At 28.5% G+C, this 13564-nt stretch overlaps 2 protein-coding genes across 5 annotated transcripts in view; one reads left to right on the forward strand and one right to left on the reverse strand.

The window, feature by feature from the left end:
* Positions 1–1344: 1344 nt before the first annotated feature.
* LOC100798694 (6,7-dimethyl-8-ribityllumazine synthase, chloroplastic-like) lies at positions 1345–5295 on the reverse strand. Of its 2 annotated transcripts, none has more exons than XM_006579998.4 (5): positions 5009–5295; positions 4752–4870; positions 3290–3385; positions 2224–2319; positions 1345–2102 (listed from the first exon to the last, which is right to left on the reverse strand). In XM_006579998.4, the coding sequence occupies exons 1-5, from the start codon at positions 5169–5171 to the stop codon at positions 1992–1994; spliced, it is 585 nt and encodes a 194-aa protein (XP_006580061.1). In that variant the 5' UTR covers positions 5172–5295; the 3' UTR covers positions 1345–1991. The 2 variants fall into 2 exon arrangements, with proteins under 2 accessions (XP_006580061.1, XP_006580060.1); XM_006579997.4 differs by having other exon boundaries at positions 4752–4876; positions 5009–5290.
* Positions 5296–12702: 7407 nt separating this feature from the next.
* LOC100801545 (E3 ubiquitin-protein ligase UPL1) overlaps positions 12703–13564 on the forward strand; it is a 16247-nt gene continuing 15385 nt past the window's right edge. For 2 of the 3 annotated variants that reach the window (XM_006579999.4, XM_006580000.4), the window contains exon 1: positions 12704–12937. In XM_006579999.4, the coding sequence (XP_006580062.2) occupies positions 12905–12937 (33 nt within the window). In that variant the 5' untranslated portion in view covers positions 12704–12904. Of the gene's footprint in view, positions 12938–13564 lie in introns of all 3 variants that reach the window. The other variant, XM_041015460.1, reaches the window with a different exon arrangement.

A 13564-nucleotide genomic window follows, 5' to 3' on the forward strand; every position in this document is an offset into this window, starting at 1 on the left:
ATGGTTCTCTTAATGGCACTAGTAGCACTACATTGATTTGCACAAGAGGTTACTTATTATGCAAGATGTCAAGAATTGGGAAGGAAAAAAAGAAGAAATATCAAATCACAAGGTGATGTAGTAATCAGAAGGAGAGGTTTAGCTGTTGCTGATCATTAGTCATACTTTGCATTAGATTTCAAACATTAAATAAAGCTGAATAGAATGCTTTAATTTAAAGTGATGTAGTAATTAGAAGGTGAGGCTTAGCTGTTGAACTCAGTTTCGTGAGAATGAACATACTGCATAGCATAGGGGCAAAAACTCATTTGAATGCATATTGGCACTAAAACCAAGTTCACACCGAAACAAGAATTGGTCAACACCCAAAAAGCATAGAAGCATATCTTAATATTAATTATTGAAAAAAGTAAATAAATGATAGATTCTTGGTCAAATCAACAAACCAAAGCTTGGAAGGTTGCAGGATTGGTGTTGAACGGTTGAGGCTTATTTTAGCATATCATCAACAATTTTCCTTATCCTACAAGTCTATCTTCTTTAACTTCAAGCCATTATTGTTTTTCAAAACTACATGTACCTTGTCTTGTACTGACTATAACTCCCACTTTTTAATCACTTTAATTCAAGTGGATTAATTTAATGTCATGTGAAAAATTGAGTATATTCTTTAAAAACATGGCACTATCTATGAACAATGTTCCTCTAATTTGTAACCTATCGTTAAGACAATTAATGAAGTTGGCAGAAGACGTTGATGTCGTTGATTAATATGCTCCCCTAATAATAATTTCGGGACATCTCTAAAGGTAGTATCATAATTAAATTTAAATTGAAGGTTTCTTAACAAGTAATTACTAATTAAGAAATATTAAAAAAATTAATAATATATTTTAATAATTTTTCAAAATAAATATGAAATGAATTTGTGTATTTTATATAACAAAATTTTTTAAAATATTTTTTTGGTTTTATTACTTAACTAATATCTTTAAGAAAACTGTTAACATTTTTTTCTTAACTAGTCTAGAATACATTTTTATTTTATTATCTTATTGTTTCTATTTGAATGACAATATTTTATTCAAATACAAGTTTCTCTCTCTTTTTTATCATGCTATAGGTTTTAATCATATCTATATTCTTAAAAATATAAATCATAATCATAATAAATTTTAAATTATAAAATAAATAAAAATTAAACAGAAAATATGAAAATGTAATATAATTTGAATTTATTAAACTTTGTGTTCAAAGCAAGATTATCACCAAGTGGATCAACTAGATAGGATATCGTACTTATTATACTAGAAATGGTTAAAATAAAAATAAAAAACATTACAATTTATAGCTATTAAAATAATATCAAGTTTAAAACATAATGCTTTAATTGTTAAAATAACAATGTTGGAATTTGTATATAGAATTTAAAACTATAGCTCAATGTTGGAATTTTGCCCAAATTTATCATGAACGACTATTTGAAACTTGGTTTCTCATGCAATTCAACATCCAAGGTTACAAAATAACTCCTACCAACCAAGCTCAGAGTCGTGGATTTTCACATGACTTCACTCTTAAGGGAATTACTTCCTGCATACCCTTAATTTTGAATATTCCCAAGTTGCCCTTCCCTAATCTCACGATGCTCCGCCATCCCACCTCTCTTCCCCTTCCCCTCCACACCCCTCCTTCAACCACAACTATGGGGTCCCAAAACAAGAAGAAGAAAGGCTTGGTCTTCCTCTTCACCAAATCTAGATGAGTGTGGCGGCTCTCTGGCAACCACCCAACCACCACACCCCACCTCCATCGCAACCACCATCACAACCACCAAAACCAGCCCAAAGCCCATTCGACATAGAGAAAGGAAGCTGCAAATGCATAATGAAGAAGAGCAAAACAATGATACAAAGAAGAGTTTGATGAACCAACTCTACCATCTCTCTTTGTACCCAACAAAGAAGGTGTCCCTTTTCGGAATAGCTATTTTAGAATATGATTACAATCAACATTAACAGAATACCACCTGAGTTTAGACCAGCTGAAAGCACTCCTGCTGAATTAGCAACTGCATCATAGTGGGTTGTGTCTCCTCGTACCTGTTAACAAGATTGGTCACAGTAAAGCTCAAATTAAGTAGACATAAATATAGATAATGGGTACTCATGAATCATAAAATTTTATAAGAGAATTTCATCTATTTGTCAAAATTTATCGTACCACAGCTCCTATGCATATGATTGCATGATATTTGCCTGATTTTCCTAGTCTTTCGGCAACAACACCAATTTCAAAACTACCAGGTACCCACACAACCTAAGGGAAAAGGGAAAGCAACAAGTTTCTGTCAGCATTTAACTCCGGAAGAAAGTGATGTGAAAATGCTGATCAAGGCAAGTCTTCTCCAACTCAAATATTATTGAACATTTTTTGCAAGTGGAAACAATGGCACATAAATTTTGTCTGAAATCATGACTAATGGAAACATAATTCTGTGACTAAAACACCAAACCAAGACAAATAGATGAAATAAATGCAAAATATTGTGTTAAGATAAAAAAATGGTAAATTATTGCAAATCTCAAGTAACAGATGATCCTGATTAGCTGAAGATAGGAGAGCAACAAAAAATGAAAAACTGGCTTCTTGATTTAGCCAAGGAAGCATGGACTCTTCAAAATAGTAGTTTTCTCATGTTCTACCTGGGTCAAACATGTATCTATGTCAGAAATTTTGAATACTACTTGCTTCATTTTACAATTTTCTTTTACCTTTATTTTTTAAACTCTTACACAATACAAATGAGAACATCACCAAAATTGGATAATAGTAGCATGTTATTATATCTACCATGACTTGTGCTCATTTTTAAAACACTAATTCTCTCTTTTGATTTAAAATCTGTTTTATTGTTAATTTTATATGTTGTATTATACTCATATCATGTCCTATAATTTTTAAAATTTGATGTATTCTCGTATTCATGGCATATTATATCCATCTCCTATCTCCTTTGTCATATCCGTGCTTGTTAGGTTTTAGCCTACTATGAAAAGCATGCATAAGTTTGTTTTACTTCATATTTCAGTAAAAGTGAATATTTTTAACAGAACAAAAAAAGTGAGAAAAACAAAATAAAAATTCAAAAAGGATACTAGGAGGAGCCTCATTGCAAAACCACCAAAAGAAGATAAATATTAAATCCACATAATACAAACCAAATTACAAAAAGCAACACTGTATATTACAAATAATCAATATTCCAAAAATTTGTAAGACAACTTACATCAATATCCTCAACTTGAACTGAATAATTCTTGTAAGTACCCAAAGCACCTTCCAAGAGTGGTTTGGTAACAATTTCATTGAATCTAGCAACAACCTAAAATAAGAGCAAAGAGAAGTGAGCGAAGAAACATAAAAAATGAGTTTCAAAGTTTGAACTTTGAAGTAGAAAACAAATGCAAAAAAGTGAAGCAAAATATCATTACTTCCTCGTGATTGACTACTACTATGTTGTTTCTCTATTTCATATCCCCATCTCCAATGTTTATCCTCTCTGCAACACCATCCCATTTGCATCTCCCATTCTCCTAAATTCTTCCACTTCTTCGAATTTTCCTTATCATCAAACCCTTAATCAGTCACCAAGAAGCTTTAGAATTGGAATTCCCCCTTGCTGTGTTTCACTATTTTATCATCTTCATCTTTGGACAATAAGATTTGGGCACTACACTCAGTTGGAGTTCCTTACTCATTCTCCAAAAAGATAACTTTATTCTTGCAATCCAACTTAAGAAGTCCGAGATTTCCTCTAAGGGGAAGTCTTTCATTAGGCCTATTAACAAATATATATAGTACGGATTTTTTTAGTATTCTGGGGGAAAACTATAATTTTTCAAACATTTGGAATAATTTCAAATAAACCAATTTAGAGGCTCTGGGAGGAGTAGAATTGGCAACATCCTTTCATGGTGTAATGTACTTCTATGGAATAATTGGTCTTAGCTTTTTTTTATCCTTGGCTAGTATGACTGGTGAGTATTTTAGAGGGAACTGTTTGTCAAATACATAGAGAGACCAGTGTGCTCAACTCACTCAATATGTTCTTTCATGTTTTTCTCATTTTCTATTTTTGGTGTTTTCTTTAGGATAATATCTTATCCTCTACCCTTGTACTTTCTTTCTACATAGTCTTATCTGATGAGTTTCATTTTTTAATACAACAATAAAAACTTTTCCCCACTAGGTAGAGTTAAATACGCATGCATCATATACACCATTGTGTTCAGTCATAAACAGGTCTGCACAAAGGCCATTTAGGTATAAGTCCATTGTTATGAACCTTTGCGCATGATAATTAGCAGTCCACACCATCAGTTTTAGCGGTTTGAGTTTTACTTGGTCTCTAATCATTATGCTATCCTCTACATGATCAAATGTTCCTACTAGTGTTGTATGGTTCTTCTTCTCAAATGAAAAAACCACCTCAGGCCAGATTGTATCGTCTCTTCCTCAACAGGTGCTATCCCTATTCCCTACTTTCTCTGACCCACTAAATTCTAACCTTCTTGCTATCCAACATCAGGTTTTGAATGTAAAAGGTTTTCAACCAACTAAAAGTAAAATGGCAAGCCTAACTCCAAGACTAATACTATCATTCATGTTGCTCGTGTTTGTTGTTGTTGTTGTTGTTGTTTGAAAACATTATATGTAGTTTAACATTAATATATCCATGTACTACATACCACAGCAAAACGAAGTCCATGGGGTCTAGTAACAGAACCTGTCAGATGCCTCACAGCAGCTGTCTGTGAAAAAGACGATCGACCGTTGCTCTGAACAACAACAGCATCTGGTCTACTTTCTGAAGCTAAAGACACAAAGCAGAGAATTGTTCAGCCACCAAAACAAGTTGAATGCAATAAATTAACAAATCTTAAAAACATTGGACACTTGATTTTGAATCACCGAAACATTAGTAGAAAAGGAATAGGAATATAACCTGGCACAGAGAGCAAAAAGGAGAGAGACCTTGGGATTTTAGGAGCATTTTGAAGATGAAAAGTGTTAGTTCTATCACAAGAACGAGCTTGGTCATGCACAAATCCAAGCCCAGATTGATGATGGCTTGGAAGGATACGGTGAGTAGAAACAAATGAAGCCATTCTTTCGATGTAAAGATGAAAGAGCACCGTCTTCCATTGCCATGGCGTCCACGGTTCTGCTCAGGTGTGCTTTTCGCCTTTTATTTTTTTTAACATTCTAGTAGTCAAGTCAGTTTTTAAAATTTTACTCTCTTTTTTTTTCCCTTAATTACACCATTGTTACTTAATTATAATTAAAAGTTTACTCAATTATTAAGAAGTTAAATTATTTTTTCAATTATTAAAAAGTTGAATCATAGACATAATATAAATAAATATTTTTACATAATGTGAAATTATCTTTTTACATCACTTGTGTTTTAGTAACCATTAATATAAAATTATTTTTTTTATATGGATTAACTTATTTTTATATGGATTAACCATCAAATCATAACTTGTTTTTTTTTCTCCCTCTTCTCTTCGTCTCTTATATACTATAAAAATTGTTCTTTCTAAATTTACCTCTAACTTGTGGTTTTTTTTATAAAAAAAAATAAAATTCTTTGTAATGATTTGTTCATTCCAAAATTCTCTTGTTTTTTTTCCATTATTTTCCTTCCCTTGATTTTGATCTCTAATTTGTAATCTTTTTAATTCTTTCTCGATGTCAATTTCATATACCCGACCAATTCTTATTTGAATGGAAATTTTGTTGTCCAACACAAGGAAATAGTTGTGTGTGTAATTACTGTGATAAGATTACAAAGGGTGGAATTACTATAGCAAAACAACATTTGATGGTGAAGAAGATAATGAAACATTTCAAAGGATTCATCAATATTTTCTTGAAGTCTATGGTGATGGTGACGAAGAAAGAACGTTTGATGAAGGGTTTGCAGATACTGCATTAACTAATCGCACCAGTAGAAACAAAAACACTTAAAAAAAACGATAATTTATGTCAGATCATTGTTGACAGTAGAGACAAATTCTAAATTTCTATAAGTAAAATGGCTCTCATACTTACAATTTTTTCCTATAAGGACTAAAACTTAGAGTTACATCAAGTATAAGATCTCATTTAAACCCAATAATGATGATAACTTATGCCTATGATAATAATATAATTATTATTGTATTAAAATTATATTTTGAAATTATATATTTATTAATTTATTTAAGGACTCAAAGGTGTCTAAGAGAGTTTATGAGAAGCTTATTAAATAAGTGCTTAGTTAAATTATTGATTCAAACACAACCTTAACCTCGTCAAGAACAAATTCAAATCGTTAGCATATTTAGAAATCATTTAGAAAGGAAAATGTTTTGAAAGGATAGATTAAATGTAGAAAAAAAATCTACATAAATAAAAAAGTTAGACTAAAATTTTAAAATTGAAAAAATGATTTGATATCGTGTTTAAAAAAGTTATGTCCATCAAAATGAACTTTAAGTTCAAATATAAGCTATTGTTCTTTAATTTTAAAATGTTATATCCACCATGCTAACATTTAGAATTAAAAAACCCAAGGGGTTGTATTAACATTGAAGTTGTATATGGTGAAAAAAGTATGTTGACATCATTTTCTTAAATTTGATGTACATCACAGATGTTCAAGCTGAAGTGTTTTAAAATTAAAATTAATTTTGACTTGTAGAACATATTTTAATTAATTTGACCTATAAATTTTATATTAAAACGCGTTAGGATGAAAAACCTAATCTTAAAGATTTGCTAATTAAACGCGTTAAGAACTTTCTTTTTGTTTAACCTAATCAAGAGGGAAAAGTGTTATTAATTAAATCGTGCAAATTGTCATTATTGTTAAAGAAGAATCAATGTCTTGTCGAGACTGTGGAATAAAGCTGGCTGAGGCATCAAAAGTCAAGACTCAAGAAATAGAAATTTTTGCTTCGCTAGTAAGGAAGTTCCAATTAGAGGAGAATGCATGTTAAAAAGGATTTTTTGTTTTACATTGGATTTATATGCTTGTATGTATATAGTTTTTAATTATTTCTTTTCCACTATGTATGATGCATTTTTTCTTTGGTTGAGACTGCCAAAGCCCAAAAGATACAGTTCACTTAAACTTTATGCCTAGGTCCAGATGACCCCATTTCCAGCTCGGAAGTATGATGCCACTCAAGGCCTCAATCATATTAATTATTAACCATCTTATTGAAAAACTTAAAAATTATGTAATTGAAATTGGGGAAGAAAAGGAAAAAAAAAAAGTTTAACGCATGCAACCTACTGAGAGTTCATACACTATGTTGTAAAATGGTAATAAACTAACAGCAGTTTATTGTAAAAATGGAACAATTTTTTTTTAATTTGTTTATTGGAAGAATTTGTTTGTGGTTTTTTAAAAAGTACATCATTAACTTTTTTCTTTTCACATAATATACCAATAATATCGTAAATATGGAAGGAAATATGTTAGACTACTCAGATAAAAACCTATGATTTAACCTATATTAGGCTTAGGTTAGTATCATACACAGACAAATTTACTTGTAGGAGGTACTTTTAAAAACTAATTACGAAAGAGGATTTGTTTTCAAACTTTTTAGGGGGGGGGGGGGTCTGTTCCTCCATGAATGTCGCCAAAAGAATTAGCGGTGTTCCGCATGCTGAGCTGGAGGGTGCTGCCAGTGACACAGGCGAGACACACCCATGAAACCATCTCGCTATTAAAAAAAAGCGACACATGCATGGTTTTTAAAAATAGCTGAAGGGTCTGTTTACTGGCAATGCTTACATTACTATCGTCTCACCATTCACCAACAAAAATTTATATATTATGATTACGTGAAAGGAAATATATACTTTTATAATCTCTTATTTAATTAAAAAATCTGAAAGATTTCATCCTGTTTTAGTTGCTTTATCATCACAGTATAAATAAATAAAAATACTATCACAATAAATAATTAAACCAACAATGAATAAGTCAAAAACTATAATAAATTTAAGTCTTGAAATTTATTTCGGTAGTATAAAATTTAAGTCTTGAAAATTAATTTTTAAAAATTTAGTTAATTAACAATAAATTTTCAGTCTTAAAAGATAAAAATATTCATGCAAATTCATCATTAACAAAATCAATAAATATTTTATAACAATAATAAAAAATAATCATATTCATGAAATCACCATTGGCACTAATTTGGTACTAAGATAGTTATTATAAAAAATTATTAATAAACTTATCCTACAATGATAATTTATAATTAAATAATTATATATGCATAAAAGCTGTCATCAAATTAAAAATTTCACTATTACATATGCAATATTTAATTAATAACATTTTTTTTCTTAACACCTTTTTGTAATATTCTTAGTATATATTAGAAAAAAAAAATTACTAAAAATCACATATGTAATAATGTTTTTATATATAATAATTTATATTAATTTTTATAATAATTATATTAGAAGTGATACTTATTATATATTTTTATTAATTAATAATCTAAAACTTTTATCATAACAGTCAAGGTTTTAAATATACACTGTGGTCACAATTTTGTTACCTTTATTAATATTGTGAACAAAACCTTGACGTTGGTTCACAAAATATTTTTAAAAACTATGCATGTGTCGCTATTTTCAATAGCGAGATGGTTTCATGGGGTGTGTCTCGCTGGCGATACCCTCCAACTCAACATGCTTCTCGCCATCTGTAATGACGGAACACCTATGTTGTCATTTCTTCTAGCGGCATCCATGAAGAAGCAGACCCCCGTAAAAAGTATGAAAACAAACCCTCCTTTATAATTAGTTTTTAAAAAGTACCCCTACAGTAAATTGACCATCATACACATACACTTATGCCAAGTCTTTTTTTTAAAAAAATAAGTGAGACCAATGCTTCCAGTAAAGGCTATTTAGTCAAATAGATTAGACTCTTTGTCATTCAAAACTTTTTTTTACCTATCAAGCTATTTAAAAAATTATAAATAATGATCTTAGTTTTATTTTTATATTAAATTTGTTATAATTTATTAAAATCCAACATTTATTTGTCTTTCTTGATGTTAATGAAGTTGATCTACTAAAAAGTAAAGTTAAAGTTTATAATTAAATTTATTGAAAAATAATTTTATTATATTTAAATGTCTTATTACAAAAAATATTTTTAAAATAAGATTATGAATGTTATATTAAACCTTAAAAATATATGCTTATATTATAAAAATAAAGAAAATTAGATTTCATCCTTATAAAGTCTCACATATATATTTTAATTTAAGCTTTATCCTAGTGTACGTTAAATTCACATACTAAACCCTTATAAAAGACTTGTAATGGAATCAAACTTTTATGTGAGTCAGATCTTTAAAAAACATTTAACGGATAAATAAAAAAATTAAATATAATTTTAAAATTTAAATTATTATTTTTTCTTAAAATTTGTTTAGATTTCGATTATCGTTCAAATATAGCTAATTTGCTAATAACAGAAGAATAATAAATACTACCGACCAGACCGCAGGAAGCCAATTCCCTTTTCCTTCTTTGCTTTCTTTACCGTGACTGGCATCCAAAGTTTATTTGACATGCAGGGTGCAAACTAGCACATGCAAAACTTATCAAAACTATCAAGATAAATTACAACTCAACTTAAAAAGTGATAACGTTGAGATGCTTTTCAATATTTTAATTAGTTTGGATTTTTCTTCTTCTCGAAAACACTATAAAAGGATTATGGATTTATCTTAAAAGAATAAACCTCAAACATTTTAAAGATGTGGTATTATGTATTGGTTGATAATGTAGCCCTTTTTTATTTTCTAAACTTTTTAAAATTTATGCTTTTATTCTTTGACTTTTTTTGTCTGTTTTTACTTTTTAATTATTTATCTTTTTATTCTTATTTTTATAGTCTTTTAGTTTTTTTCATTATTATTTTTAGTCTTTTTTAAAAGATTAAAAGTATAAATGAAATAAAAATTTAAGAACTAAACATAATTTTTTTAAAAAAGTTTAGAGACAAAAATAATAATTAATTTTTTTTACATTGTTAGTGTATGTCAATTAAAATTATCTTATTTTATCCTTTCTAAAAACAACTTTAAGCTTTTATAGATTATATAAATTCTTTGTGCCAAAAAAAGATTATATAAATTCTTAGCAGGTTGAGGCCAATAAAATAAGGAAAGTAATCAATCAAATAATTTGTTGCAAAATGAATCGTAAAACTGCCTTTTCAGCAAAAGAGTTGAGATAAAGATAACTTTGCTTCCATTAAAGGATGTCATAACTTTCCAAAAACAAATTTATTATTATTTTTACATGTGATATATACACATGTTATTGCCAAAACAATATTGAAAAATATTTTCAACCAAAGAATAAACGGCTTATAAAATGAATAAAAATGCTTATAGAAAAAACGAATGCAAAAAAAAGAAGAAAGAATTGCATTAACGGTATGAAAATTCACTTGCAATAAATATATCTATATTTTTATACTTATTAAAAATATAAATGTAAACTCTTAAAATAAATAAATGTAAAATTCTAAACCGCCTTGAAATAATACAGAAACATTGTTTGGTTCGAGAAAATTAATAGTAGTGGTAATAAATAGTAATTAAGAAAAACTAGTCAACTCGGGTGTTGATGGTTATACATATGGTTGGATTCAAACTAAAAAAAATTATTAATAAAAAGTTATGCATCAGTTCCCACTTCCCACACTTTGGTAATATATTAATATTTTTCCTTTTTAGCTGTTCTGTAAATAATAAAACACCAAACACTAATATATGTTTTTAGTCTAGGCTGATATATTTTTAGTCTCATAATTTTTTTTTATTTGCTCCTAGTTTTTTAACTTTTATTTTATCTTTATTTTCAGTCTTTTAATTTTTTTTTTCTCATCTTTATTTGTAGTCTCTAAAAAGGACTGAAAATAAGGACAAACAAAAAGTTAAGGAAAAAAAAACAATAAAAATTCTTAGAATTAAAAATAAATATCCTAAAAAATTTAGAAACTAAAAATATAATTAACCTTATATTTTTAAGAGCAAAACTATCTTTTATGGTACACAGTCGGCCCTATTTAAATGGGTAAGATCACTTTAAATGAAAAAGACTTCAAATATTTAATCAAATGTATTTTCAAGTCTTTAACTTTAGTATATATTTTATTATTGAAAATCACAAACTAAAAACTTCGTAATAGTTAAAACTTTAGTTATTTAATCTTATAGTTTATCAAATAAACTTTTCTAAGGTAATCCATCTAAAAAGTGTTTCACCTGGTAAATTTTACAAAATACAAATATAAGACTTTTTCGTATCACAATCTTTATTTAATATAGAAAATCTTGATTTTATGGTTGCTTGATCAAAATTGTGATAACGAAAATAAATGGGGAAAAACTCTTCTTTATTTGACACTTAGAGTTTTTCTCTACATTATGTCTCAGAAAACTATTTAAAACACTAATTTTATAATTATTAATGTCATAATTGGTAGAAAGGAGATAAATAAAATAAAGAAAATACAAATTATGAATGAAAATAGGTAAAAAATCAAATAAAGCATAAATTAAAGAAGTTTTGTGGAAGAAAAATAAAAAATAGATAATGAGAAAGATATAAAATTATTACACACTAATAATATCCTCACATTAACAATGTAAGTCAAAACTAGATTCTTGTAGCATATACTTATAATTTTTACTAACCAAATCAACCTTTGTTGTTTTTCTAGGTAGCTAATTTCATATTTGCGTGAGGGTATAGCCTTCTAGGTGAAAATAAAAAATACTTTTTCTAATATTTTATTTTTGATGTATATAATATTTCTCTTAATCTTATTAATACAAAATATCAATTCTCTTACAATATTTTCACACAAATGTATAATCAAAAAATAATTTCACAACGGAAAATATTTATAAAAACAGAAAAACAGGTGTTTTATCACGAAAAACACTAAAAAGGCCAAAAAAATATTGCTGAAAACCTGGAATCTTAAAAATCATATTCACGATTTGATAGGGCAAATTTAAAAATCAAGCAGAAGAGACGATTTTTTTCTTCACGAAGTAAAAGAACCAACGCTTTGAATTTTATAATATTGTTTTATATAAAAAGTACTTGCAATTTTTTTTTGGTCTTCAGGATATATTCTGGAAACTTAAAAATTAAATACAATTATTTAATTTGCGGTGTCTACAAGATACATATTTAAGAAAAAGGAAAGAATCCACCGTAATAAGAAAAGAGATAACCAGGCAAGGAACATTTCTTAAACAAAATTATGTAATCAATAAATATTTTTCCTTTAAAGTCTTCATCTAATTTTTCAGTCTTAATCTAATAATATATATATTTTTTTTCTGAGGTTGCTATTTCTATAAAACTATCAATTGTCCCAATGGAAAACTTGATATTGGTAGGCCGTTGGAAATAATAACTAACTTTGTCGGGATTGTGAGTATAAATAAATTGAATATTTATTTCATAATCAAGAATTAACCTAAATAATATATTATTATTAATCTATAAGTAATAATGATAATAATATTTAATTTAATTGAATTTGTGATAGTTTTTGTTGTGAATATATAGAAGGGTATTGGAATTGTAAACCACGTTATTGTGTGCAGCTTCTTCCCTCAGCTGGGTTTCTTCTCGCTTCCTCTAATCTTCTCTTTCTCTCTCTTCACTTTCACTTCAATTTTCTCATTTCCTTCCTGAATTGGGATCAATTCTCGATTATTGGTCGGGGATTGATCAAATTGTCGAATCTCTTTCTTTTCTTCCCTGCGATGCTCTCAGTTCCCAGATGAAGTTGAAGAGGAAGAGGGCACTTGAAGTGGTTAGTTTTTTTTGTTGATGCTGTTTTCCGATTGTTTATCTATGCCTCGATTTTTCTGTTTGTTGATTAATTTTATGGTTTTTAGTTCCTTCTTTTTAAATTCAGTTTTTTTCTTAATTTATTGTTGGGATTTACAGTGTTTTTTTTCCTTTGATTTTTTTGGGTTGCAACTGTTTTAGATAAATTTTTTATTTTCCATTTTTTGATTAATTTTGCACTTATTAATGTGCAAATGCGATTTTTCTCGGTTCATTGATCGGGGGGGGGGGGGGGGGGGGTTTTTTTTTTCCCTATTGGGGGTGGGGGGGGAAGGAGGAATTTTTTTACATTAAAATTTAACCCTTTTTAAATTCCTTGGGCCGGAAAAAAATGTGGAAATTTTGGAAATATAAACCCTTTTTCCTTTCCCGTACATCTTTTCCCCCTTATTTGGACAAAGTTTAAGGAAAAATTTTTTTTCCTAAAAAGAGATTTTTTTTTTTTGAAATTTCCAAATTCGATAAAAAAAAATGCCCTAATACCATTACTGTGAAAGAAAAAAGGGGCAGCACTTCCTGGGGCCTGAAACCTTGGATTTTTTTGCCAAGAATCTGCCAACATAGTTCCTGTTGCAATTTGGCTTACAGG

Source organism: Glycine max, chromosome 5, assembly GCF_000004515.6.
Source record: "Glycine max cultivar Williams 82 chromosome 5, Glycine_max_v4.0, whole genome shotgun sequence".
Taxonomy (NCBI): Eukaryota; Viridiplantae; Streptophyta; class Magnoliopsida; order Fabales; family Fabaceae; genus Glycine; species Glycine max.